The sequence below is a fragment of the Rhinolophus ferrumequinum genome, chromosome 16 (assembly GCF_004115265.2).
Source record: "Rhinolophus ferrumequinum isolate MPI-CBG mRhiFer1 chromosome 16, mRhiFer1_v1.p, whole genome shotgun sequence".
NCBI classification, from domain to species: Eukaryota; Metazoa; Chordata; class Mammalia; order Chiroptera; family Rhinolophidae; genus Rhinolophus; species Rhinolophus ferrumequinum.
Window position 1 is genome coordinate 25,984,556 of NC_046299.1, and position 20,509 is coordinate 26,005,064.

A 20,509-nucleotide genomic window follows, 5' to 3' on the forward strand; every position below is an offset into this window, starting at 1 on the left:
CAAAAGGAATAAAGTCAGTGACCAGTAAATTGGAACAGGGTTCTGCCAATGGGGCCACCGGGTAAGAAACAGAAGCAAGCAAGAGGGTTGAAAGCAAAAGGGGGTTACAGAGGATACTCTTATTGTCCTGAACTCAACTATTTCTCTGAGCAATGTTTTGTGTTTATGGCTTGCCTTTACACTCGACTATAAGCAATGTAAGAATGAAGATTTTTGTCTTAAGTACATTTATACCAGAGCAACTTGCACATAGTTAGAGCTCACGAAATATCCACTCTGATTAATTGGAGGGAAATGATGAGAAGGGTGAAAGAAAGCTAGAAAACTGATTCAGGAACTGTGTAGATCTCTTGGGGGAAAGGAGGCATCCATTGAAGAAATAACACCATTATCATGACAGGCAGAAAAGAATCTTTCATCAGTAGTGTTTCAGACCACAGAGGCAGAGAACCACAACAAGGAGATGTTGCCCACTGTTTCTCCCGGATGCTAAGAAAAAAAAAATATTTGAGACAGTTTTATAAAGGCAGAAGCAGTGTAATATTTCTTTCTGATAATGTGGAGAAAACAAAGGAATAGAAGAGGGAAGGAGGAACCCTGCATATCTGAGCCTCTCCTGCTACCAAAATAAAGGAATGAAGAAGCCTAAGGTGGGGAGGAAGGAGGGAGATGGCTCAGGAATTTGCTTGTCATCTTGGCTGAAGTGAGCTTGAATGGGAGAGAGAGAGAGAGACTGAGAATAATGGGAACTGGTGGATCAATCAATCAGCAAATATTTATTGAGCAGCTACCCTGGCTGGCAGCTGGAGAGAGCTCAGCTGGAGGGAGGCACATTAGAAAATTGTCTATAAAAAGGTGGTTGTGAGGGAGAGGGAGGGATGTGTTCTTCTGGAACAGGAGAGAAAGAGAAGGAGGGTGGCTTTGTTGTGGGACTCCAAGGGGTGTCGTGCACTTTGTAGCCTCTGTGAAAAGCACTTCTGGAGTTGTGCCGTGCGTAGCCCGCAAGGCCGTGCACACCAGACCCGGGGAAAGAACCCATGACAGAGCTGTGGTCCTTCGAGAGGAGGGGGAGAGCCGCTTTCTGGGAGAAAGACCTCGACGAGCCCAGATGGGTCTGCTCACCCACCCTCATTCCCTTCCTCCTCAGGGCTCTGGACGCTACTCTATCTACATCGCCAATTATGCCTATGGTAACGTGGGCCCCGATGCCCTCATTGAAATGGACCCTGAGGCCAGTGACCCCTCCCAGGGCATTCTGGCACTCAGAGACGTGGCTGCTGAAGCTGGGGTCAGCAAGTACACAGGTATGCAGCGTGACATGGAAGTCTGGGAGCTGGAGGGGCTGGGGGCTGGGCCTGGGAGCCAGGCCCCACAAGGCTGAGTCTAGTTCATCCAAGACCACAGGGGAGGATGGGTTTGTGTTCCTGAGGAGGGAGGATGAAGGCTTTATTCCATCCCACTGACAACTGAAGTTTCCTCCAATACTCCCTCTGCAAGGGTTGATGAGATAACTGGCAAGTGTGGGTTTTGGGGAGCCCCGTGGGGGACATCGGACACGGGGTACGAATATCGTAATATCCTCTCCGTGGAATGGGAACCTCTTGCCCCATTCCCTGCGGTGACCCAAATGATGGTTGAACAGGTTCTGTAGGAGAAAACTGACAAGTCATAAAGGCCAAGATTTAAAACATCCTTTAGTGCCAAACAGCAGATGAAATTATTTAACTCACACATAAGTGGCCAGGAATTGAGTGCTAGCTAAATTCCTGGGTCCCCTAAGCTTCAACTGGGTCCCGTCTCGGATAACTGAGCTCAAAGAATTGTGTTCTTGTTCCAAAACCTCTCCGGCACTTTTTTTGAAGGCAGGCTCCCCCCGCGTCTTTCTGGATGGAGGACCTATTGTCAGAGTCTCTGACAGGGAGATCTTTCTAGGGAAGGCTGTTTTTCTAATTCCAGCACGGCTGCTGCCTAAACTCGGGTAATCTGCCAATAGACTGCTGATGGCAGAGCAATCCAGTTCCTGTTCTGAGTGCCAAAAATCAGGAAGCCAGAGCAGTGCACAACAACATCCCACATGAACTTCAACCTCACTTACACCGAATCCACCCTCCGGACGTAGACATTCTCTCGTTGACTGACCTTCCTGATATATCCATCCCAGTTTGCACTGTAGACTTCCAAAGGGGCAGATTGCCTGAATCCAAGTCCTGGGGCTGGGAAAATACTTGAGAGGGCCATCCCTCTGCTTCCAGACACCTGGCTGGTGGCATAATCTCAACGTCCTACCCCGAGAGGGCTGTCACAGCCTCCCTTGAGTTGACGATGCCTTTTCTAGCCAACTTTCCACCTCCATGAAAGGGAGAGATTGATGTTGGCCTGTCTGACGAAGTTTGTGGGAACATATGACTAGACAATAAAATAGTGTGCACAGCTCAAGCCCATCCAAGCACTCCAGAGCTCCTCATGTGAATGTACCGCAGAAAGGCTGAGTGTCAGTAATAAACTATTAATATGTTTTCCTGGGAAAAAGAATAAACATGCAGGAGCTTCAGCCTACATTTGTACAGCCAGTTTTTCTGAATAGGTCCCAGTTCTGTGCACTGGGCTAGCTTGGCAATTAAGTGCGTTGATCTGCAGGAGGAGGAGGGTGGGCTGGGGAGATGTAGCACTTGAAAATGATGAGATAGAAGGGAAGGAAGGTCTGGGAGAGAGGGTTATACACAGAATAGAATTCAGACAGTTGTAGCTGAGTTTGAGCATGAAGGGGACATTGTTCACGCTGGCTGGGCTGGCAGAGGGGCTGGCAGGAACCAAGGAGGGGAAGGAGGGGACCGAGAGGAGACAGCTGAGGATCACGGACACGGATGGGGGCATCAGCCAACTGGGCCGGGCTGTGCTGAAAGGACGGGGCAGCTCAAGGAAGGGACAGCAGCTTGTGGAGCACACAGGCAGGCTGGGGCAGCTGGCGTGCCCAGAGGACATGTTAGAGCAGCTTTGCAGACTTCCAAAAGCCATTTGGCGGACAAGAACCTATTTGGCCCACCAAGATACTGTTATGTCTGCCTGCCTGCCCTAGCCCGCCAAGACCCCCAGCTCTACTCTGCAGCCCCCATTGTCACTCCATTAATGACATATGGACACCTGGCTGGAAAACCAGCCCAGAGCACCCCCTCTGAGCCCCAGGAATGGTCCCCAAGTCTAAGGACCCCACTGGAGCCGGCCTGATTGCTGAGGGTCTGGCACATCGCCAGTGCTCAGCTCCAGGCCTGTGCCACGGGGCCTGGGAAGGGGAGAAGAAGCAGGCATTGAGGAGCAGGGCCCTGAGCAGCTGGGAGGGAAGGAAGCCATGGCCCGATGTGCAGTCAGGGAGCCGAAGTTCCCCAGAACCAAGCCACACAACACCCATCTGCTGGACCGACCTCAGAGAACTTCCCATTTTACAGAAGAACAAACAGAGATCCAGAGATAGAAGGGACTTGCCCAAGGTCACACAGGAAGGTGTAGAGAAACTAGCACTTAGAGCCCTGTCCCCTGATGTCTAAACTGCCACAACCAGCTGAACTTTCTGATGACCTCCAGCTTGAGCATCCTGTTCCAAACTGCAAGACAGGAAGGGCTGGTGAAGGAAGAAAGCCCCACGCCCACCAGGAACGCAGCCCCGGGAACTGGCACCCAGACTTTCATTGCAGTCCCCAATTTTTGTGGCTGAAGCAGCTACCTGGTCTGGGGTAACTCAGGGCAGCTGGAGGAGGCCCGTCAACCCCTTTGGTAGGCCCTGGAGGTGGCGCTGCTGGCACCAGCTGTCCTGGAGGGGGAGGGGAGGCCCCTTCTCCAGACCCGATTTGGCGGGCGGCTGCCGCTCTGCTGGGTCACAGTGCCATCTAGCGGCCAGTGTGCCTTCTCGGGGGATTAGAGGGCCCCTGGAGGGAAGCTTAGAGACAGACCTGCTGGTGCTGAGTTGAGCTGAGTGAAGACCACTTCCCGTGAATTCTGGTTCCATGAGAATCCCAAGCCCTGACTTCCCAGCTGCCCTCAGCCTCTTGGAGCTTGGATGCTGCAGGGAACTGCCCTGCATGGGAATCCTGAGAACTAGTTCTCCCCATGGCAGAGGGCCTGGCATGGAACCCAAGGAGGGGGAAGGTGGGGACCAAGAGGCCTGCACTGCCTCTGGGGCCCAAGTGACCTTGGGCACATCCCTCAGCCTCTCTGAGCACCTTGAACTAGTCATTTAACAGTGGCTAAGAGGACAGCATCTGGATCGAGAATGCCGGGTGCAGAGCCTGCTTCCACCATGTCCCGGTAGACAATTTATTAACCTCTCTGGGCCTCAGTTTTCTCACCTGCAAAATGGGGGTGTTGTGAGAATGAAAGGAGGTAAACATGGGACATGCTTGGCACAGGGCCTGGCATATGGGCTGTGTCCCCCAAGTGTAGCAAATAACAACACCCCCTCCCTTGACAGTAATGCCAGGCCTTCTTCTGGGTATCTCCTGGGTGTAGGGAATGCCATGCTGGGGACAGAGGGAGGCACAAAGCAGCAGGTCCAGCTCCTGCCATAGAGGCATTCTCCACGTGTCGCCCAGCCTGTCCTCTAGCCCTGGGCACAAACATGGGCCTCCTCATCCCTGTCTTCACTGGGGTCCATCTCTCTTCCCTTCTCTCTGACCTGCCTTCCCTAGCCTCCACCCCTCCCCAGGACTTCTGCATTTTGGCCTCACCCTTTGAGGGAGCATCTGTGTGGGCTGCAAGGTGGTGATTAAAGAAGCCTTAAAAGAAATTTGGAAAGAAAATGAAGGTAGATTTATGATATTGGGTGGGGAGTTTCGCTGTTGGCTGGGAGCAGTGCAGAACAAAGCAGAGGGCAGATCTGATTTATAGGAAGTCATTATTGGAGGAGACGGAGATGCCTACGGCCCAGCTGAGGCCTTCTGGCAGATCCCCACCAGCCAGCTCCGGAGAGGTGACCGGGGCAGCAGAGCGGGGGCCACAGAACCTCCCAGCTTCCCAGGCAGGCTCTGGCCTTGCAGCGGGAATGTGGCCAAGATCTGACAGCCAGGGCCAGGCAAAGCTGGAGTGGCAGGCTCCTCAGCCAGGCCCAGGACCCCTGCCATGGGGACCCAAACCCCCAAGATACAGAGGGTATCAGATGCATAGATGATTGACAAGAAGAGGCATCATTTTTCTTTCAGAACAAAGACAGATACCTTAGACAGTACACATGCAACCTTGGTACACATTTTCTTTAGCTGAAATAAGAGATTTTACAGAAAGGTCCAGCCTGTGGCTCACCACTACAGGCCAGGAGTACAGATAGCTCCTCTGCCAAGAGGGACTTAAGGAGAAATGTTTGTGAGCTCACTGTGGGGATAGCCCGGGCTCTGGGGGCACTCAGACTTGGGTTTGAACTATGATCTATTGCTGACTACTAGCTGCAGTAGCTCCTCCCTGAGCCTCAGTTTCCTCACCTAGAAGATGGTGAGGTGAGATGAAACGTATGCAATACGTGGTACACAGGACTAACAATAGGTGGCCAGAGGAGCCATTCCCTCCACTCCTTTCCCTGCCCTCTCTCCGGAAACAGCTTCTTCCAGTCCCCTCAGGGCGCAGTGAGGAGCAACTCCCACCCTGCACCCACCCAGTGCAGGAGGTTCGAAAATTCCGCCCTCAGCAGACACAAGCTGGAGCCTGCCCTGCCCACCTGCCCACCTGCCCCTCAGCGTCCTGCAGGGTTGAGCAGGGAGGATTGGGGGGGCACTGGGAATGCCTGTGCCTAATACCCTCTACACCCGTACACTCAGAAGTCTGTGTGGAACTTGCAGGAAATTTCAGATGAGAGACCCTGTTACCACCCTGCCCTTATCCTCGCACCCCTTTCTCTAACACATACAGAGAGAGAGAGTCTATTCCTCCACTCCTACAGTTTGTAACATCTTTGCCACACTTTTCCAATACCTTGGATGTTCTCGGCAGCCTGCAGGCCTTGGTGTCACCAGCATCGTATTTCTATCCAGGTCTCAGCAGGCTACGCTCACAGGTCCGAGTTCCTTGGCTGACGGGCTTCCCCTGAGCCTCCGTGGTGCTGTCTAGATGGGCCCAGGCATCCAGTCCTAACCACGTTTATCCTGGTCCAGGCTGGAGGATGCACTGAAGCATAGAGCTGGAAGGAGCATTGGAGATCTTCTCATTCCCTCACCCATTTCACAGGGAGACCAAGGCGTGGGGAGCACACTTCCCAACTTCCTGCAGCCAGAGAAGTTGCAAAGACCCAGCAAGAACCTAGAGGCTTTTCCTTAGCACAGAGAATCCCCCTGCCTCTTCGTCCCTCCGTCCTCAGGCACACAGTTTGCAGTGGTTCCGCAGCGCACCCTTTCCCCACAACCTCTCTTTCCCTTCCTCACCCCACCACCCACCACCCTGCACCCCCATGCACTGTCCCAGGTGAGATCTGAGAGATGGATCACCGGCACCCAAATTGGACTTGAGTCTGCATTGCCCAAGTGCAGGAATTCAGAGGCTTAGGGGTGCAGTTCTTGAGGGTAAGCGAGGATGCCCCATGGGGCTCCAGCCCATGAACAGATCCTCAGAGGGGGTACGAGATGTAGCAGAATGGAGAGGGAGCCATGGGGAGACATTTTTCCCTGTAACTCCACTTCTCCCACCCAGCCCAACGGGCAAAGAAGCCCTCGAAAGGGGTGGGCAGAAAGCGGCATTCACACCCAACAACAGAACAAGAAGACCTTTGAAGCTTGAAAGTGCTGGAAAAGAAAAAGGATATTATTCACCCAGCAGGCGGGAAATAGTCCCAGCTAATGAGTACGTGGCACGGGACATTTTCCGAGGTACCTTCCAAAAACCAGCTTACTTAGTTAATAGTTATGACAGCCCTGAGAAGGAGCGATTATTATTATCAGTCCTTCTCTTGTGGGAAAACAGACACCCTGAAAGGTCCAGTGACTGGCGTGCTCAAGGTCTGATCCCCAGGCTTTCCCACCACCAGTGCTGCCCCTCCAGCCCCAGCTGGGGGACTGCTTGTCCCTAAGAGAATGTGCTGGCCTGAAGTATAAAAGGATTAAGTGATGTAAAGTGGAGTTTGACTCCCTATTGGGACATCACTCTACAAGGCTAAATAAAGATGTCCCTAGCTGCCCCTTGGGTAGCCGTGTTAAGGTGTGTGCTACACCTTAAGAAAGGGAGGACAGGACAAGGGGGTGTGACACAGGAGTGGGAAGGCTGGGGGAGGAGGAAAGGTCTCTGGCTGAAGAGATGATACTTGCTGAATAAGGGACCTCTGTCTGACAGGCAGGGAGTGGGAGTGTCAGGCTATACTTAGGATGGATGGATTTTATTGGTTTCAAGAGGACTTACATGATCGACCTGGGAGTAGAGTTTCCCCTGCGGCGTCAGTAAGGGGTGCAGACTCCCAGCTTCCCCTGCCTCAGATCCCAGTTTGGCCCCCCATTCTGAGGCTGCTGGGGCTGGTGCCCAAGAGGCCGGCTCCCCAACTGTCAACTCACCTGCTCCCCAACTGTGCAGCGAACTTGCCAAGAAAGAGTTGTGGGTAACATCTCTGTTATGGTCTGGTTGCCATGACAATAAATTGTCACTAATTAGTAGTGTGGTTACCATGGTAATTTTCTAGTAATTACAGGTTACAAATGGTGCAAGGCTTCAACCCAACCCAATTAGTTAATTAGAAAGATTTAGAAATTTGTCCAAAAGGGAAATAACCTGCTTTGTAGAAAATGAAGGGAATGTGTCACAGCTTGGGAGCCAGAGGCAGAGGAAATGGGAAGATACTGAAACAGGGAAGGAATGGAGTTGCAAGGTGGCATATTCTGGAGCCCCACGTGGAATTTCCAGGGGCCCAAGGGAAGCCAGGGGTTTCTCACCAAAGCCTGCTCCTGGAATGGTGAGCTGGAGTTTGGCAGGACCAGAGCAGGAATAGCTGCCAGCAGCCACTCAGCAGCTCCTCTTGGAATGAACAGAAGTGGTGCCCGGGTTGTAGCCCAGCACCCCTCCCCACTGGCTTTAGGAAAAGCGCCTGAAAGCTTCCCAGCCCCCTTTGTGGCTCTCCTAATGAAAAGCACATGCCACATCTTGAGTGACACTCCCCAGGAGCTTTGTAGACTTGGCTCCACTTTCATAAGGCTTCAGCTCACCTTGAGAGCTTTTTAGATTACCTGGGAGGAATCGGGAGACAAAGGCCTCAGAATGTGTTAAGGAGGAGCCCCACCATGAAAGCGGTAATGCCATTTGTCCCTTACTGTCCCCTGTCCCCAAACACTGGCCCTGGTGGGCAGGCACCATTCGTACAGGTAAGGAAGGCCCAGTGATTTCCTCCAGGAGCGTCCCTCAGAGGACAGGAGACCAAGAGAACCTCCATCCAAAATTAGCACAGTCTGTGGAAACCCCTACCCCACCCAGAGGCAGACATGCAGGGGGACCTAGTCCAGCATCACTTGGGTCTGCCTGACATCTCTTTTTTTTTTAAATCTAGTTCTTTCTAAGGGCTCTAACTATTCTTACTATATTGAATAGCCCTTTACAGCAGCACTTTTCAGACTTTACTGTGCATAAAAACCCCAGGGATCCTGTTAGAATACAGGTTCTGACTGGGTAGGGACTGAGATTCTGCATTCTAACAAGCTCCCAGGTGATGCCCCTGCAGCAGGTCCATGCACCTGAGAAGCAAGGTGGTAGGATTCACAAAGGCCTGTCACATATCTCACCTCACTTGATCCTCTCAAAACCTCTGAAATAGAAAAGGCAGGTCACACTATCCCCATTTTACAGATGAGGAAACTGAGTTTAAAGGGTAATATAAATTGCCCAAGGTCACAGGGTCTTGTAAAAAGCCAAGCTGGATCTAGAATCCATGTCCTGGACCTGGTCAGGCTGTTTGCTGCATGGTTGTCCCAATGTTTGGTGGGTATGGTTGTCAGGGCTGTCTTTGAAACCAATTGGTTGGCATGGTTTGTTCAAGACATCTTAAGATTGGATTTGTTGACATGGATAACCCAAATTTGATCTTGGAGACTTCAAACTCTAAAGTAGAGCTGATTTCTTTCTTTAAAATATATATATATATATATATATATATATATATATATATATATGTACACACACACACACATAAATACACACACATACACACACTTGATTGGATTTTTTTCCTTTTCAATTACAGATACAATTATTGTTGCAACAAGCTAAACAATATGAAGGCATTCACCAGAAATTACCAATTACCATCTCCTCCTCACTCCACAGCACTCCCCATCCGGCAACCAGGGTTAACCAGGGTTAACCAGGGTTAACCAGGGTTAACCTCTCAGGGTGGGCCTTTCCCACTTTCCCCAAACTCAAGAACAAGCTTGCAGGAACATGTTCAGAAATATGTAGTTTCCTATTTTTTTAAAGAAAGGAGTAAGCTCACGCAATACCATTACTTGACGAATTGCTTTTTCATTTACAAATACGTGGTGGGCACTCCTCCACGTCCATACCCACGGATCGGTGCAGGCCTTTCCGTAGCTGCAGAACGGCTCCTCGTAAGGACACACCGTAAGCCGTCCGCCCACTGGCCGGTGGGCTTGCAGGCTGCTCACTCCCTCCAACAAAGCAAAGTAGCTTCCTCGTCCCTATAGCTGCAAACTATTCCTACAGGTTCTTAGCATAGGAACTCACCCCGTGTCTTGACCAGCATCCGTGTAACTCGGGGTGTGGGTGGGGGTGTCAGGGAAAGCTGTGACTTGATCGAAAGGTTGTGGGTGGAGCCGGGTTCAGGGATGATTGGAAGTCAGCCCCCTGTGTGTCCCTTAGCTCATGGAGTCATTCCTTTGGCACAAAGTGATTTAGTCTTCCTCCTCACGTGCCTCATCCTCGGTGAGGGCGCCGCCCACGGAGGTTTATGGGACTGCAAGCCCAGACCCAGGGAAGGGTCTCTGGGCTCCGGGAAGCCTCTGAGAGCCAGAATTCCCACCCCACCCCTCGCTCAGGCTCTTCTGAGGATCCCCCTTGCAGCGGTTTCAGGCCTCAGAGGCAGCCCCGACCTCTGCCATTCACTGTGGGTCACTGTCCTCCTCTAGGGGGCCGGGGTGTCAGCGTGGGCCCCATCCTCAGCAGCAGTGCCTCGGATATCTTCTGTGACAATGAGAATGGGCCCAACTTCCTCTTCCACAACCGGGGCGACGGCACGTTCGTGGACGCTGCTGCCAGTGCCGGTGAGTGTGGCCGCTGCCCTGTTCCCTCAGCCCCCCAGACCCGCAGGAGACTCTGGGCTGCCCCGGCCCCTGCATGACCCCGCAGGCCTCAGCGAGCGGGGCACAAGTCATCCTCGGCACGACACAGGCAAACATTGCTTGTCACCTCCAGTTCTACACCCCCCGTGGCTCCGGCCACAGGAGATGTTTGCTGCTGGGGAGAAGGGGCCTGGCACTCCCAACCATCATCCAATTTCCCGGCCACTGGAATTGGCCCCTGTTGCTCTGAGTCCTGCTTGAGTCTCTTGGCACCAATTTTCCCTCCAAGCTGCTTCTCTCCATGTCCCTTCCCCACATTTATCTTAAGTGGTCAATTCAATCTAATAACCATTTATTGAGCCCCTGCCAAGGGCCATGCTGGTGCTAACGCTGCGGATGCTGACCTGAATAAAGTTAGGGCCCCCCTACCCACCCCCACACACGGCACTGACATTCTAGAAGGGGACACTGATGGAGAAACAAAGAGCTATAAAAAGCAGGATAAAATCCACACAAAGTAGAGCTCCAGGTTTGCAGCTCTGCTCTCCTTCCTCCCTCTGAACTCATCCCTCCTCTGCCTCAGGGCCTTTACACCTGCCAGTCTCTCTACCTGAAGCGCCTTGTCCCTCCTCTCTATCTGCAGAACTTCTATTTAGCCTTCAACATGCAGCTCACTGTTATCTGTGAAGCCTTTCCTGCCTCCCTCTGTGCTGCCTGGCAGAGACTGACACTCCCTCATCTGCGTCCCCACTGTCCTTACGTATAACTCTCACTCAGGCTTTCACATTGCTGTAATAATCTGTCTGCGTCTCCAACGACTGGGCTCTGTACTGCTCCTTCTTGACACAATGCTTGACATGCAGTGATCGCCCACTAAATTTTGCTGAACGACAGAATGGACACAATAAAAGTTTGTGGATGTAATCAGTCTGCCCTTCGACTACTTCTCCCCGCCCAGGCCTGCCCCCCCCACCCCCGCCTTGCCAGTGAACGGAAGGTTTGCTTTCACCTCCTTCTTGGCAGCCTAGGGACGAGCTCTGACTTCCAGAAGAGGTGAGTGGGAACCTAGACACATAGATCAGAGGTCCTACCAGCTCCAGCCAGTGCTGGCAGGAACATCAAATCCCTGAGCCTGCTTCAATCCATTCTCTGTGACACACGAGGACCTCCTCCCCCCGCTCTCTACTTGAAGTTCACGTTTTGAACACCCCACCACCACCCACGCTCATGTAGCCAGTCAGCTCCCCATCCTGCGTGTCCCTTTCCCTCTCCTCCTTCCCTGGCAAGACTAAAGTTGGAGGCAGCTGCCCTGGCCTGCCCTCCCCCCACCCGGCTCTCCCCTCCCAGAGCTGTATACTCTGGCAGCAAATTTTCTCATTGCTGAAAAATCATAGAATGAAGGCAAGGCGGTGGTGGAGAAAACCGAGAGGATTTGATAAGGTGTTAAAGAGATGGAAGCAGAGGTGAGCGAACAAGTTAGAGTGGGAGAAGGTATCAGGCAGGAGGAGCAAGGAAAGGTGTGAGGCCCGTAATTGAAAGTCAGAATGATTGCAGGGGTTTAACAAGACATGTCAAGAGGGCATTCATCACCCAAACAGATGCTGCTGTGAGATGCAGCCTGGCACCGATTATTCCCGTGAAAGGGAACCAGCTCCTTGTCAAGGTGCCTCATAGGTAGGAGAGAAATGGGCCAACACAAAAGGCCACCAACATTAGGGCCGGGGAATGTTACAGAGAATTAATGGGCATTATTCCTAGAGGCTGGAGGCTGCCCCCATTCCTTTGTAAACCCTCTTTCTCAAGCCTGGGTCTCACTGCCTTGTCTCCCCCCACCTCCCACCCACATCCTTCAGACCCTTTCCTCCCCCAAGAGGATGCTCAGCCTCCAAGGATCTTGGGGCACCCCCACCTTCTCCTGGCTCCTATCCTCAGGATCTCCACGTTTGCAGCTGGCAAGAGCTCCCTGGGCCGTGAGGTCTGGGATCCCCAACCCCTATTATACTGTCCTGTCGCCTACCATCTCTGAGAGCCTGATGACCAACAGTGGTTTGTCCTCCGAAAGAGCCAGCGTGGGTGTTTAGAGCTGCATCCACTGCCTCTCAGCTCCATGCTTGGCCCGAGGGAATGCGTCTGCCTTGGGCAGACAGGGAGTCAGCCCATCCCTCTGGGCAAAGCCACCCTCCATCCTCCCCCAGGATCAGCTCAGTCCCACTGGCCACTGGCAAATGCAGGGACAGCATGAGCAGGTGACATCGGATACACAAGCTTCCCTTCCCACATCTCACAAGGCACGCTGTGGGTTTCTCTGTCATGGTATGGTATTTCCTCTGCTGTCACTAATGTCCCCATTTGCCTTCTGGTAAATTATTTATGTCTGTTTATTTATTCAGTAACTATTTACTGAAAACTACGAGGTCACCACAGCCTAGATGCTCTGTGAACAGAGACAGGTGATTAAGAAGACAGTCCCTGACCTTATGGAACCTAAGGTCTGGTAGGAAAACCGGACCCTAAGCAAGTGAACCCCAAAGGAACATAATTGTGCGTGTGAGCTGCACGATGGAGGGAAAGAATGGGGGTGCTGTCTGAGTGAATAACAGGGTGGGTGGGAGGGGATGTTTTCATGGGAGTGATCCGGGAAGTCTTCCCTGAGGAGGTGACATTGTAGCGAGAGCAGTAGAAAAATAAGGAGCCTGGGAACCAAGAGCCGGGGAAAGAGCATTCCAAGAGGAGAGACCAGCTGGAGCAAAGGCCCAGAAGCTGGAAGGAACTTGGTTCATTTGAGGAATGAAAGGAACATGAGGTGGCCAGTGCTTAATGAGTAAAAGGGAGAGTGATACCAGATAAAGACCAGATAAGGTAGGCAGGGGTGTCGTGCTCCCAAGGCGGGAATTTAAACTTGACTCACAGCACTGGGGAGCCACTGAGAGATTTAAACAAACGAGTGATGACCAACTTATCACATGTGTCCCAGCAACAGTGTGAGGTGGCTCGGGAGGGCTTCAGTCCTCCAGAATTTGCACCAGTTTCCCCTCCAACACACCCACTGCTACCCCAAAACTGAGTAAAAAGAATCTGCTTGCTGGGCAAATGCAGTTTGAAGACAAGTCTCTGGTTCCCTTTGCAACCGATGGCTATCTCACCTCCCACCCCTATGGAGGCATTTTGAGATGGCAGCTGTGTCTCCCCATCTGCTCCCAAGAGCGCAGGGACAGCTCAAGGGTCACACTCCCTTGTTGCTCCCGGTTGAGTGTTTGCGGAGCCTGCAGGGGGCGCTTTCTTGAGGGCTGCTGCCTTTCCTCCCAGGTGTGGACGACCCCCACCAGCACGGACGAGGTGTCGCCCTGGCCGACTTCAACCGTGACGGTAAAGTGGACATTGTCTACGGCAACTGGAACGGCCCCCACCGCCTCTATCTGCAGATGAGCGCCCACGGGAAGGTCCGCTTTCGGGTAAGAAGGTTCTGTCCCTCCCTTCCCGCTTCCCTTCCTCTACCCAGCACCTTAATGGGTCCTGGCAGGTCCTGGGATACAGCCCACCTGTGCATCCCACCAGGCTGAGAAGGGGCTTGTGGCTCCGCAGAGCCTGGAGGCGGGGGTGGGGGGCCCACGAGGAAGGTAACGTCTGGGGGATAACGATGGATTCAGCCTTGGCTGCTGCAACATCGCCAGTGGCCCGGAGCAGAAAGAGCCAGTGGCCAAGGAGGGACAGCAGCCCCAAGGTGGGCAGGGCAAGAGGCCCTGTGAGGGGCTCTTCATTCTCTGGACGCGGGTGTTTCTCCTGGTGGCTCCTACACAATCTGACCTGTAGCCCTGGCCTGAGCTTTTCAAATTGAGGATCAGGCCGAGGGTGCAGGGGGCGGAGGGTCAGGGAGGTGGAGGCCAGAGACTCAACAGCTGCCCGCTAAGGACAAATGGCAGATAGTGGGCAAGGTTACCTCAAGCCCTCTCCCTGAGCTGTCAATAGGCTACGATGCCAAGAATTCTTCACAGGGGCTATTTGGTGACAGTAATGAAAGTGCCACTAGCCTCACGAGCCTGAGTTTGGGGCTTTCTCAAGGAGGGCAATGGATGATTGAAGCTGACCTCAGAGAGTCAGGATTGTTCTGGAGGTCCCTGGGTCTTGCCCAAAACCCTGAGGGAGTGAGAAAGTTGGAGCGCTGGCCTGAGTTTTGATGACCCCAGGGAAATCTTGAGGAAACTTTTGTCTGGGTGACGCCCTCCCCTGTAGGCACCCACACACTAGCCTCGCCACTCACTCCTTGCAGAGGCTTGAGAGCCAGGCTCTCTGGGCGCGGAGGAGGTATGCCCTGGACTTGGGGTCATTCATCCTGGGATCCTGGATGCTTTTCATCTTTCTTCAGCTTTCTGTTCTAACCCATGTTCTCAACAGCGGTGATTTTGCCCCCACCCCGAGACATTGGACAATGTCTGGGGACATTGTTAGTTGTCACAAATGGGTGAGGGGGTGACACTGGCATCTTGTGTGCAGAGGCCAGGGATGCTGCTAAATAGCCTGCAGTGCGTAGGACCGCCCCACAGCAAAGGACAGGACGGCCCCACTGTCCGTGTGCTGAGGCTGAGGGACCCCGCTAAGCCTCCTCAATCGCCCATCCCCAGAGCTCACAGGAGCAATAATAATAATAACAGATGCCCCATTTATCAAGTGCCTTCCATGTGCCAGGAACTTCACTAAGCGCTTTACATACATTATCTTGGAAGACCAGGCGTCCACTGGGGCAACCCCATGGGAGCTTTGTAGGTTTCCATTTTTACAGGATCAATAGAATACTAACGAGTTAGAGATCCTGAGGTCTCTGTTCCCCAGCTCTTAAGGCCCTGCTCAACCCTCCCTGGCCAGTTGTCCACGCTCTTCATCAGCCTCATTACTGCGCTGATGGGGCCCCCCAGGACAGGCCGCGCACCAGCTCTCCCAGGCCAGCTCATTCCTGCAGCCAATGGAGAGGGCCTGCCATACGAGGTCCAGAGGCAGGGCCAGGCTGAGGGCAGAGGGGCACTCCCAGAAAAACCACTGTGCCCTTCCCAGCCCACTCCACATAGGCCCTGGGATATAGACAGCCTCCCAGGGTCTAAAGGTCGCCCTATACCCCTCTCCTAGTTCAAAGGCAAATCACACACCTAGGACCCTTTGCCAGGTCCCCCAAGGCTCTGTCAGCACTTTGGAGTCCCAACTGGCCTATCCTGGGTCTGGGTCATCCCCCGAGCCCTGAACAGGTGTAGCTGATACTGCAACCACACACCAAAGCAAATGTCTCAAAAGAAAAAAAAAAATCAAAAGACTCTTAAGAAACAACATCAAGTAACAAAGGCAGCAAAACACTGCCAAAGGTAGCCTCTGCCACCTGCCATGAGGCTGAGAGCAGAGGCAAGGCCAAGACAGATTGCCAGTGATCTATCTCGTGCCCACTCTGTGCCAAGCATTCTACATACATGCAGTCCTCACAGACTGGACCACTATTACCATCCCCGTGTCACTGAGGAGGAAAGTGAGGTCTGGGGTTAAAGAACTTGCCTAAGATCACACAACTAGTCAGCAGAGAAGCCTGGATTTCAATGCCCAGCCCTTTCCTGTGTCCAGCCAGCTTCCAGTTCTCACTTGGGAGGGAAAAGGATACATACTAGAAAGAGCCTAGCATCTGGAGCTAGAAGCCCTGCCTATGGCCCTACTCAATAGCTATGACAATGGGCAATTCCCCTCCCCCTCCAGGACTCAGTTACCTCACCTGTAAAATGGGAATGCTAATGTCTGTGCTTCTTCAAGTGCTGTATGGGAGGGCCACATGTGATCCCAACTGGAAACAGCCAAGTGCTTCCCTGGCATGAATTGGGGCTGTTCCTCTTGCCTCCTTGTTCCCCTATAAACAGCCTGAGGTTCATGTTGTTCTACACACAGCCCAGCCCCCGACCAAGTCGGAAGTGAGAGAGATGTGAAGTCGGGTTGTCTTTCATCTTTGCGCGCGCTCGGGGCATGCGTACACCCCCACCCCCCCACACACACACACACACGCACACGCACACGTGTGGGAGGAGGCCTCCCACCCACTCACACTCTCCCACGTGTCCATCTGCTGACCCGCATCCCTCTCTCCTCCCAGGACATCGCCTCGCCCAAGTTCTCCATGCCCTCTCCTGTCCGCACGGTCATCGCCGCGGACTTTGACAACGACCAGGAGCTAGAGATCTTCTTCAACAACTTCGCCCACAGAAGCGCCTCCGCCAACCGCCTCTTCCGGTAGACACTCAAGCCTGGCTCCTGACCCCTTGACGGGGAGGAGGGCGGAGGGCTCAGATGGGGAGTTCCAAGGGCTGAGATGGAGGAAGGTCCCCTGATAGAGGAACAGAGAGGAGGGAAGGACAGAGAGTAAGCAAGAGGCTGTAGGGACGGAAGGCGAATCCTGGGCGGAAAGCGGGCCCGCTGGTGTTGGTGGGCGGATAATGGCAGAGGGACAGGCCCAAAGGATGCTGGAAGCGAAACTCCACAAGATAGCAATCCACACTACCACAGAAAGGGTTACAGAATCGAATCTGTTCAGGTACATCTGGGTCAAGCAAACACAGGCAGGTTTATTGACTGCAGGACTTCTCAGAGCCTTTAACAGGACCACAAGGATTTTTACTTTCCAAAAGGTGGATAGATTATTCCAAAGAGATTTGACCACAGGCCATTTTTGTCAAAGATTTTTCTCTGGGGATTGGTGCTTTGCAAGACATCCTTTAGAAAATGCTGGATGAGACAATTCATGGTGGATAAGGAAAAGGGAGTTACAGAATGGGAGGAATACTGCAAGTTTCTGAGCCTTGTGTGTAGGGAAGAAGGGCTGGATTTTCAGAGGCAACACTTGTCTAAGAGGAGTATGGACACCGTTGGTGTCACAATCACCCAAATGCGTACTTAAAGTAGAATCCCAGGACCCACCCCATCTCCTGGATCAGAATCTCAGGGGGCGAGGCCTGGAATCTCTATTTTTAACAAGTGCACTAGGCATCAGGGATAGAGTTTGAGAACCACTGTTGGAGAACAAACCTCAAGAGTCCTGCGATGTCCCCGTTCCTGATATATAAAACATGCTAATGGGGCTCAGGACCAGGTGAGGAGAGGCCGGTGGGCCAGGGGCCTTGGATTCAGGAAATAGGCCAGACCACCTGCTGGGCGCCCCAAAGTCCCCATCCCCTCCCCCAGGAGGGCCCCAACTATTAATAAAAGGTGAGAGCTGTGACTAAAAACGGTTTAAAATATAATTATTAACAAAGCATCAATCCTGACTGGATCTAATCACCCCCCAAGGCACCAGATTTACTAATTAGGTGCCTTGCAAAAAGCTTATTCACAACTTCCAGATTAATTGCAAAAGATCAATTGCTCGTTAACAGAGACACTGCTTTCTTTCCCTGGCTAATAAAGTGTCCCTCGCCAGGGCCCCTGAGCACCGAGGAATCTACTGTCATCTCTGTGACCCAAGACCCCAGGCACCCCCTTGTCCACCTGCGTGCCTAGTCCCTGTCAAACCTCCCACACTCCCTCTGGGCCACCCCCAAGGGCAACTGGCCTACGGCTGTCCGTGGACAGTGTCACCACATGGTCGCCCCATGCATTAGTGTGTTTGCTTTCACTCAGCAGCAGTGGAAGCCACTTCCCAGGTACGTGGCTGTGCCATCCCTGTGGCAGATGGCTAGGTCCTGAGCAGCAGCTGAGACCCCCACACAGTTGGTGACTCTGGAAGTTTAGCCCCCACCTGTGCCTGTCACTGAACGGAATATGGTGGGCTCCTTGTAGGAGGCACTGGGGACTCAAAGCCTCCGCGTACTTGACTCGGCCAGCCCTTCAGTGAAGCCTGGTGATCAGGGAATGCTTTTCCCACACCGGATGCTGAATGAGAAAAATGCAAGAAGGCCCTATTGTAATGGCAGGGTGTTAGCAGGCATCAACAGGTCTCTCTCAGGCCAGCCGGGATATGCATGGTCACACCACTTATCCATGTAAACACGCCTCTGGCCTGCTCTCATCTCTCCGCCCTGCACCACCCCCGTTTCTCTCTAGAAGATTCCTGCACCCACCTCCAGCCAGTCTCCTTGTGACTAGTCCTGCAGAACAAGCAGTTGAGAATGCAAATCTGGCCATACCCCTCTTCCACTTGAAGCCTTTTAGAAGTCTTCTCTTTGACACATCGCACGCCCACCAGTTTTGTCCCCAGCCTCCTCGCTCTCTACTTCCCTGTTCACAACTAAGCACCAGACACCTCCAACTTCTTTCAGTTCTGGGCTATGCCAGGCGTGGACCCTCATGCTGCCCACACCCTTTCTCCTCCCTCTTCATCCTCATTGTGCTGATCTCACCTTAGTTGGCCCGTCCAGGAAGCCTGCCTAGGTCACCCAAATCTGGATGAACTTGCCCAACCCTGCACCCCTCTCAGCGCCACTCTCCCTCTTGGCCATCAGCACTCTGCGTGAAATTCCCTGTGGTTGTGGACCCTGAGCTCCATCCGTCCTGTTACACGCCATAGCCACAGGCCCCCATGCAACGCCTGGCACACAGAAGTGGCTGCATAAGAACGGATTCAGCAAATATATAAATGCAGTGGAACTGCTGGGCTTTATCTTTAGGAACCCTTAACTGCATTGTCACCTGAATCAAAGGGGTGTCTCTGCTGTGGCAGAGTCTGCAGGACACGAGTGGTCAAAGGGACTGTGGGTGGTAGCAGGCTGAGGCATACACATTTCTAACAGGTGTGCACACAGCCAAGTGCAACCAGGCACATTGCCCGCTGCCCAGACTGCACACGTGGATGTGCTCAGCACAGATGCCCGGTGTAGACGGAGGACATCTCTGAAAGCATCTGCTCAACCCTGCAGATACTCTGCCATCCAGCCCCCAGAGGCTCCAGCTCAAGGGACTCTGGTCCCCTCCTGAATGCACAGCCCTCTGTACATTTGAGTGGACAACAGTCACCCGCAGTGTGGTTGGGAGAGTGATACAGACCCCCTGGCCCTCTGTTTTACCCCCGGCATTGCTCTGCACTTCTAGGGCAGAGCACCCAAGGCTGTGAGGATCTAATGAGTGAGAAAAATTAGAGAGGAAAGCTCATTGTCATCAGCAGCAGTCAGCTCAGTGTGGAGAAAGAGCAGGACTTTCACAGTGGGCTTTTCTGAAGCATGTATGACTGCAATTCCGAATTCAAAATAGACAGAACCCCTTTCCTCCCTTCTGCCCCTGGAATTCATCCATGCGTCCCACAGACATGTGCTTGGAACTCTCTGGGAGCCGGGCACTATGTTAGAGGCTGTGGGAGATGCAAAGATGAATAATACATGGTCCCAGCCTGCAAAGAGTGCACAGTCTAACTGGGAAGACAGATGCCTTCATACAAAGCTTTAACACAAGGCAGAAAGTGGTAAGGCAGAGCAGAAAAGCATCGCCTCTACAGGGTGACCAGGGAGAGCTGGAGGAGGTAGCATGGGAGTAGGGTTTGAATCCTGGGTACCATCCAGAACTTGGAAACTCAGGGCCACTTGAAGGAAAGTGAAGGTTAGTTGGAGGTAGCTGTGTCCCTGTCCTTTCTCCATCCATCAACTGCCCTTCCCTAGGCTGTCTACAATTCATCCATTAGAGAAGGAAAAATCAATGTTTACCAACGTAAATTAAAACCCAAGAAGAAAACAGGCAGGGTAGAGACAGGATCTGTGAGCAGAGTGGCTCTGTAGGCATCCAGATGGCAGCCCATGCACAGTGGGACCTGGGATGCTCAGGGGACAGAGAATGTATGGAGGGAGGAGGCCTCTAGGTTCAGGTGCCCACTTGGGCGTGGCCGGCACATTCCTCATCCAGGAACCGCCTATCTCATCTCCTACAGCGTCATCCGCAGAGAACACGGTGACCCCCTCATCGAGGAGCTCAATCCTGGTGATGCCCTGGAGCCTGAGGGCCGGGGCACAGGTGAGGGCACCTGAGGGCTTGGCCTGAACTCCTGTCTCAGCATGCTGCCCGTCCCCTGGGTGCAGGCGGGAAGGATGGGGCAGCCAACCCCCCACCCGCTGCAAGGCTCCTCCTGTTTCTGCCACTCTGAGGGCTGAGACCCTAGAACAGGGGTGAGAGTGGAGAAGGACGAGCACCTGAGAGTGCCAGGCTGGAAGCAAAGGAGGGGCTGGTCCATTCTCTTAGACCCAGCGTGACTGGGGCGGGGGCCCAGGAATCCATGGGCAGTGCTTTGGTGATACCTTGCCTGGGGGAGATGGAAAGGAGGGGCTCGGCGT

The 20,509-nt window shown here is 53.1% G+C and overlaps 1 protein-coding gene across 1 annotated transcript in view; it reads left to right on the plus strand.

The window, feature by feature from the left end:
• The window catches only part of CRTAC1 (cartilage acidic protein 1), a 132,744-nt gene that overhangs the window by 96,625 nt on the left and 15,610 nt on the right, over positions 1-20,509 (plus strand). The window contains exons 5-9 of the mRNA XM_033129768.1: positions 1,148-1,304; positions 10,089-10,223; positions 13,548-13,693; positions 16,357-16,493; positions 20,110-20,192. Of these exons, the coding sequence (XP_032985659.1) occupies positions 1,148-1,304; positions 10,089-10,223; positions 13,548-13,693; positions 16,357-16,493; positions 20,110-20,192 (658 nt within the window). The remainder of the gene's footprint in view (positions 1-1,147; positions 1,305-10,088; positions 10,224-13,547; positions 13,694-16,356; positions 16,494-20,109; positions 20,193-20,509) is intronic.